This window comes from Leptodactylus fuscus, chromosome 8, assembly GCF_031893055.1.
Source record: "Leptodactylus fuscus isolate aLepFus1 chromosome 8, aLepFus1.hap2, whole genome shotgun sequence".
Classification (NCBI taxonomy): domain Eukaryota; kingdom Metazoa; phylum Chordata; class Amphibia; order Anura; family Leptodactylidae; genus Leptodactylus; species Leptodactylus fuscus.
The window spans coordinates 17,974,966-17,983,223 of record NC_134272.1 but is presented as its reverse complement, the minus strand read 5'-3'; the positions used below and the strand labels follow the sequence as shown (position 1 = coordinate 17,983,223).

Sequence of the window (8,258 nt, the reverse complement as noted above, 5' to 3'; positions counted from 1 at the left end):
CTCCTGACATGGCTGATAACAGATAGTAATAGATTGTACTCACCTCCCCTACAGTCGGCCTCTCCTCCTGACATGGCTGATAACAGATAGTAATAGATTGTATTCACCTCCCCTACAGTCGGCCTCTCCTCCTGACGTGGCTGATAACAGATAGTAATAGATTGTATTCACCTCCCCTACAGTCGGCCTCTCCTCCTGACGTGGCTGATAACAGATAGTAATAGATTGTACTCACCTCCCCTACAGTCGGCCTCTCCTCCTGACGTGGCTGATAACAGATAGTAATAGATTGTATTCACCTCCCCTACAGTCGGCCTCTCCTCCTGACGTGGCTGATAACAGATAGTAATAGATTGTATTCACCTCCCCTACAGTCGGCCTCTCCTCCTGACGTGGCTGATAACAGATAGTAATAGATTGTATTCACCTCCCCTACAGTCGGCCTCTCCTCCTGACGTGGCTGATAACAGATAGTAATAGATTGTATTCACCTCCCCTACAGTCGGCCTCTCCTCCTGACGTGGCTGATAACAGATAGTAATACACTGCACTCACCTGTCCTGTTGTGAGCCCAGCAGGAAGAATATACTAACAGAATTATAACTGCAGCTTTGGCTGTGACTGGAGAAAAGAGCACATTTCTGTTTGATCCTCTCCTATGGCCCATAACAAGTTTCGATCAATAATATAACAAGTGAATTGACTCCCTCTTAAAGGGCTTTTGAGCCTTCCTGATGTCCCTTTAAATAACTTTACCAGTTGCTAAGTAACAGCCACATCCTGTGGTAGAGACTCTCTCTGCGGTTCTTAGATACATGTGACTGCGGTTGCTAGGTAACCAGGCAGCACTCAGTCACATGACCTCCGTGTGTGGAACGCAAGCCACTTCCTGTTTCTGGGTATAACAGGAAGTCATTGTTGCTTAGTAACCATAAACAACATTAGCACAGCCTGTAGCTATACACACACACAAAGCTGTATATAAGGCTCCGTTCACACCTGTGTTTGGGGTTATATTAGATTTCCATGGCTCAAAAATACAACTCTGGCGGTTATAATTTTGCGACGGTTTGAGGGTCACAGGTTGCAAATTTTCCAGGTCACTCATTATCTGTCACAAATTTATCTTCCCATATATTTGGCGCTGTCACCGTGCCTTTAAGTAGCCCAGCCCACCATTGTATGACTCCTGTGCTGTCTCCGGGGAGTGGCCGCCTGTATGCTCGCCAGGTCTCCATAGTAGCCCTTCTCCCTGCTGTAAACATATCCAGCCCCGGGTGTCTCTCTCATCTCTTTTGTGGTGTGTGACAGCCATGGACGCCTCTGAAGACAGCGACATGTCTCTGAAGGAGCAGGTCAGGCAGCTCAGCAACGAAAATGTGAGTAATCTCCGGCTAAACATGGTGGTTCATAGGAGATAAGACAATATGGGGTCTCTGAATGCTGATGTTATAAGGGGCCCATGTGCAAGGATCCATTAATCATGCCTGTGTGGTATGGATGGGATCAGGGGCGGTATCTATAGGGGGTGTAGAGGTGACAGTGACAACTCTGCTGCATACGATGGCAGGAGGTGGTACATTGTGGCCGCGATCCCCACGTTACACCTGAGGACAGCAAATATGTGGGGGTCCGTAATTAAGACCATAAATATTTCACACACAGCAGAAAAGCCGAAGAATGGCTATAGACTGCGAAATGCGTCGTGTATTCAGAATTGATTAGTCATGTCTGCTCTATATGGACTGCAAAATGCGTTGTCTGTGCAGGTTTGATTAGTCATGTCTACCCATTAAGGGGCTGTGAAATGTGTTGATTAATCATGTCTACTCTACATGGATGGGATGTAGGTACCTCTGTGGAGCTTTCTCGGGGACATACTAACCCTTCCATCAGGTCAAGCTTGAAGTGGTCAGTAGTCCTCGAAACGCATTTCAGTATTTGTGCGCTGCTGTAAAGCAAATGGAACAGGCCTTCAATGGGCGTCCTCCATACTTTACAAGTCTAGACAGTGGGTTTGTGTTCTGAGGTCTTTCTGTGCTCCCCTTCATCTTCACCTGAGGACTTCCATAAGTGGAATTCATTCTGCCTCATTGACCAGGGTCTAATTCTTTGTTTTCTCAGGTTCAGCTGCAGGATCGTAACGAGAGGCTGTACGCCAAGCTAACCGAACTTCAAGACAAGATGGGGAAACTTGCAGGGTCCAAGACGGATTTGTCATCAAAACTGGTGTTCAGTGAAGAGGAGAAGCTGAAGGTACAGGAGATGTATTCTATAGGTTCTAGAGCTGGGAGGTTCATACTCTTGATATTGTACAACCTTTTGGAACCATGTTCTGAATGGTCTGGAGCCCCACCCTGTGTATCACCTTGTAGATGACTCCAGAAAGCTGAGATATGAGGAGCTCTTTAAAGTCTCTTCGAACACGGAGGGAACATTGTTTTCTACTTCACCCCCAGGTTCCTGTGCAGCTCCTCCTATACTATATCATTTCCTTCACAGATTTCTAAGGAATTGATCGAACTTCAGATTGAGACCAACAAGATCAGGGAGCACTACGAGGCTGAGACATTTGAGCTGAAGAACACGGTAAGGTTTACCGAGGGGTCAAGTTGTTTGCCCTAATGGATGTCATCTCTCCAAGTACTAACTTCTTGCTGAGCTTGTGCTTATACACAATAGACAGTCTGAATGAGCAGAGCTGCAGTGTAAAGCATTGGGAAGGGACAGACTGACATCTCAGAGAGGAAATCCATGTGCCCCTACCTACCTTCTTCCTCCCTGTAGATCTTGACACAGGAGAACCGGCTGATGACCTTGGAGCTTCAAAAGGAGAAGCTAAATGGAGAGCACGATGCCTTGAAGGAGCGCCTCCGGTCTGTGGAGATCAACCGTAAGGAGCTGGCTGATGAGTACATTGTCCTGAAGAGTAATTACCTGGCCCTGAGCAGAGAGCACGAGCGAGAGGTCAGTCTATAAACTGTATCACCTTCCCAGTCCTTTGCTGTCACTTCTTAGCTTCTGTGTCAGTTTGCACTGTTGTACTGGAATTAAATTCATGAACCAGGAATAATTTTCATCCTGAATTATAGGTTGCCAAGAATGATGAGTTGAGTATGGAGATTCTCAATCTGGTCAACCGAGAGAAGAATGACACCTACACGCAGTCTCGAGCTCTGGTCAACGAGGCCACGGCAGAACTGGACAGGGTGCGAGCCATGGTCAACGGCATGTCGGCACGCAGGATCAAGGTGCGTGAGTGACATTCACATACACTTCATTGCATATGACTTCTCTCAGGTGCACTGTATTCGTAGAGACCATTTCTGCTGTTGGGTTGTCCCATCAGGACCTTTTAGGGCACATGGATGTCATAGAGTGGAGGTGCCGCACGTGGGAGTCCCTTGAAACAAGTATTGGCTGTCACTATGGCAGACTGAAGTGATCCATGTATTAAACAATTCATCCAAATGGCTGCCATGTAATACAACATTTCTCCTGAAGGAGCAGCATACTTATATATTTTGTTAGGGCACATTTCCTTTAAGGGGGTTTTTCGGAGGAAAAGTTGGACACATGATGGACAAATCTCCATGATGATAATGTTCCTGGTGGGAAGTGACATATTGTCCTTAGTACTCTCCTTAGGCTTTGGGCCTATAACCTCATCCCAGAATTTGGATATTAGTAAGTGGTTCCAGTTCCTTTTCTGGTTGGTGCCTCCATTTATGTAGAATCCATGACATCACACTTACCATATATACCCATAGATAGGTCTTTAGAACATGTCAGAACATAAAGTTAGGTAGAAACCCCGTTAAGATATCACAAGGACCATCTAAAATCCCTGAAATAATACTAGAGGAAAGTAATTCTAACAATATTGGGTTTTTACAGCCTGAAGAGCTGGTCGCCTCTGAGCACGAGAGGAAAAAACTGGAAAGAAGTGTAAGTTGTGATGTCACGTTTCATCGTAATTTATGGAACATGGCAGACGTCATAAGGAGAAGTCTCCCTCTGTCCCGATATCTTCTCACTGGACCTCTATATCTTTGCAGCTTCTCGGGAACCAGGATGAAATCAAAGAAGAGCTTGAGAGCATGAAGAAGATCCACAACACCCAGCAGCAGAAGTTAGAGGAACGGGTGTAAGTTGTACTCATGGTCACTTGAAGATCCATCAGACTCCATAAGAAGAAATTTGTCTCATATGTTATGTCTCACCACAGGATCACCATGGGCAAGGAGCTCCAAGAGGCAAAAAGAGCCATCCGTAACACTCAGCATAAGATGGCCGAACAGTCTGCGGTGAGTGGTGGGTCTGCGCTACCAATATCTCCTGTTGTATTTTTGGGTCTACGCTATCATCAGGGCAGTAGAATTTTAGGATATTTTTCGGTTTCCTTCTCAGGTTCTCTTAACGTCTCAGAGTCAGCTGAAGGAAGTTGAAGCTGAAAACTCTCGTCTCCAGATGCAGCTGAAAGAACTCAATGAGGAATATCGCTCAAGGCTCAACCGATATATCCAGGATCTAGCTGTAAGGATCGGCATCAATGTAGGATAGTGGCGGGGTTGAGGAGGAGGGGAAGTGGAACGATGGTTAGGTGTAGAATAATGGTGGGATGTGAGGTGTCCATGAGATGTAGGATGATGGTAGGTCGTAAAGTAGTAGAGAGATGTAGGAAGATGGTGGGATTAAAATGGTGGTTGGAGGTAGAATAATGATGGGATAACTGTGACGTTGAATGATGGTGGCTTGTGATGTGGAATGTAGGACAATCGTAAGATGTAGGAAGCCGTGAGATGTAAGGTGATGATGGCTTGTAGGATTATGGTGACATGTAGAATGACAGTGTGATGTAATATATTGGGATGTAGGATGATGGTAGGATGAAGTAGGACATTGGTGGGATGTAGAATGACTGGATGTAGGAGGATGGTGGGATATAGGATGAAGGTGAGATGCAGAACATATGTAGGATGATGTAGGACATTGGTGGGATGTAGGATGATTCTGGATGTAGGATGTTGATGAGATGTAGGAGGATGGTGGGATATAGGATGAAGGTGAGATGCAGGACATTTGTGGGATGTAGGATGATAGTGAGATGTAGCATGAAGTTGAGATGTAGGATCTTTGTTTGAGGTAGGATGATGATGAGATGTAGAATAATGGCGGGATGTAGCATGATCGTGCGAAGTAGGATTATGGTGGCATATAGGATTATATTGGGATGGAGGGTGGTGATTGGTTATTAGATTATGGTTGAATTTAGGATCATTTATAGTTTACCCCTTATAGGATTATGTGGATGTGAATTTGAGAAATGGATCAGGAGGTAAAATGGACTCTGGCCGCATGAAGCATTACGTGGACAGTATGATCAGTGACATGAAGGCTTCTCACAGATCTCGGGAAGAGCAGCTGGCGACAGCCACCCGGCAATACAAGAAGAGGATGCAGAACCTCATCAAGAAACACGAGAACCTGCTGATCGCTTATCGGTAATGACAGACACAACGGGGGGCAGAAATCCACCATGGTCACTGACTCTGGCACCTGTGTCCATACCCTGTTCAGCTCCTGCTAAGACCACTACCAGGATATTTCATATGCCCAAAATGGGTATCCGTGGCATGCTGAGATTTGTAGTTCCACACCAGTGCCCCTGGCTGCCTCCCCCACACAGTGTGATGTTATTTCTCCTGTACCTCCAGCATGCAGAGGGAGCAGATCCTGGCTCTGGGGAACAATGACGTGGACCCCGGCCCCCCTGAACATCACTTCTCCATCACTGACCCCGACCTACAGTCACAGTCGGCCCTGGAGTTAAATCGGCTGAGGGAAGACAAGGCCAGGCTGGAGTCACAGCTCCAGGATCTGAGGGAGAAGGTGGGGACATTATGTAAATTATAGATTGTGGGCGGAGTCAGCTGGTAATTATTGTAATTATTCTCTGTTTTACGTTGCAGAGAAGAATAAATGACAACACGATATCCAATCAGCAGTAAGTAAAGGGGAGAATAAAAATCACAGGGGTGTGACCGTGGACACAAACAAATCTCTTAAAGGGGTTGTCCACTTAATACTCTTTTCTGTGCCTTGAGTGCTCCCTGATACCTCCTGTATATGATCAGTAATGGACAATCCCTTTAAAATCTATTGGCAATTTTTAAATGTACTTATTAATTTTATTTTTATTTTCTTCTGATTATGGGGGCGGCCATCTTGCCTGAGCTTCTCCTCTGCTGTATTAACAGCATTTAGTGACCTGCTTTCCAGCATGGTCATGGCCATTGGAGACGACTCATGGAGGTCTATGAGGGAGTTTTGAAGGCATGATCTGTGCAGGGAGAGTACAGGGCAGTGTTATCTATATAGATGTTATCTTCTATTGTAATAATGTCTGTGATATAAATAAGGTGACTGCTGCGAGGAAAACCCTTACAGTAGTGGCAAGTATCAGTCTATCATTAGGTTTAGTGGTTAGGCTGACAATTGCAGGATGGCGGAGGGGAGGAGCCTCAAGATCATACAGAGTGGAACAATAGGGCTGCCTTCATCCGGAAACATCTTGCATGTGGCAGCACAATTTCCAAATTTAGCAGGGCTGCAATACCACACACAGCCTATGAACAGGTGTGGTGCTGTTTTCAGGAAGAAAGCAGCTATATTTGTCTAACCCTGAACAACCACTTAAAGAGATGGTTAGACCCCTTTTTGGTCTTGGTGGTACAATACTGTGACAGATCTATAGCTTGTATCCACAGTCACTGACGTCTCCTTGTCCTCTGCAGGCAGCGCAGTCAGCTGAGCGAGGAGAACTGGGCAGAGATCAGAAAGCAGCTGAGAGAGTTCACCCACAGCACACAGGTATACATCTACTAGAGTAATGACAACTACTGCCACCTAGTGGTCAGAATATTACAGTGTATTTAGTTTACTTCATTACTAAATACACTACTGCCACCTAGTGGTCAGATTATTACAGTGTATTTATTAAATAAATTTAGTAAAATGTATTATTTTATTATTATTGATCAAAATAATTTTTTGTGTTATTTATACATTGATACTTAGTTGGTGCTTTGAGTTTTTGCAGGTATCTTTGTTTTTTATCTATTATTGAGATTGCTTTGGGTTTGATATTACAGTGTATTTAGTTTACTTCATTACTAAATACACTACTGCCACCTAGTGGTCAGAATATTACAGTGTATTTAGTTTACTTCATTACTGAATACACTACTGCCACCTAGTGGTTGGAATTTTACAGTGTTTTTGGTTTACTTCACTGCTGTATATACTACTGCCACCTAGTGGTTGGAATATGACAGTGTTTTTGGTTTTCATTGATATGAATATGACAGTAAATTTGATTTACTTCACTACTGAATACACTATTGCCACCTAGTGGTCGTAGTATTACAGCGTATTTGGTTTACTTCACTACTGACTACACTACTGCCACCTAGTGGTCGGAATATTACAGTATATTTGGTTTACTTTGCTAAAGAATACACTACTGCCACCTAGTGGTCGGAATATTACAATGCATTTGATTTACTACTGAATATTGCACTGCTTGGCCCTCCTAGGAGGATCTGGAGAAGGAGAGGAGTCAGCTTCTGGCAAGAGCGGCGGTGGCGGAGGAGCAGGTAGCAGAGCTGCAGGAGTACGTGGACAAGCACTTAGGAAGGTGATGAAATTTCTCTTCATTCACTTGCAGCCATGGGTTACCTTAGGCGATACAGCAGGGACCTAACATCGCAGCATTAAGAAATACATGTCCATCGTCTGATCCTGGGTTGCAGTTTTATTTATACTTCAGAGCTGCATTCACAATTCTGCAGGCCTCACGGCTCAAATCTCCCACATTTCCTAGAATTGGTTCACTTAACTGTATAATAATCTGATATATGAAAACCTGACTACCCCTATGTCCTGTCTATAAGTTAGCTGACTCTGTCCAGCAGAATTATGACTGCAGCTCTGGAGTATATTACAGAAATGTTATCTCTATGTAACCCATTAGTATGTGTGTGTTGGGGTGAGGGGGCTTTACCTTGTCCATATTATGACTCGCAGTTGACTATATCCACCCACAGGTATAAGCAGGAGATAATGCGACTGCGGAAACTTATGGGCAGTGACGGTCAGAGAGCTTTCAGCGCCGACGCTCCCCAGTCACTGCTTATACGGGCTTCGAGAAGAAACAGCCATGAGATGTGATTGACCTCTACTGGCTACTGATGGTA

The 8,258-nt window shown here is 44.8% G+C and overlaps 1 protein-coding gene across 1 annotated transcript; it reads left to right on the top strand.

Annotated features, from left to right (window-relative positions):
* The first annotated feature begins 1,265 nt into the window (after positions 1–1,265).
* On the top strand, positions 1,266–8,258 carry CCDC78 (coiled-coil domain containing 78). Its single transcript, XM_075284755.1, has 15 exons — positions 1,266–1,379; positions 2,125–2,256; positions 2,503–2,589; positions 2,788–2,967; positions 3,093–3,251; positions 3,898–3,948; positions 4,059–4,147; positions 4,229–4,307; positions 4,411–4,536; positions 5,302–5,504; positions 5,718–5,892; positions 5,973–6,007; positions 6,798–6,873; positions 7,599–7,699; positions 8,109–8,258. Exons 1-15 carry the CDS (start codon positions 1,314–1,316, stop codon positions 8,230–8,232), a joined length of 1,683 nt encoding a protein of 560 aa, XP_075140856.1. The 5' UTR covers positions 1,266–1,313; the 3' UTR covers positions 8,233–8,258.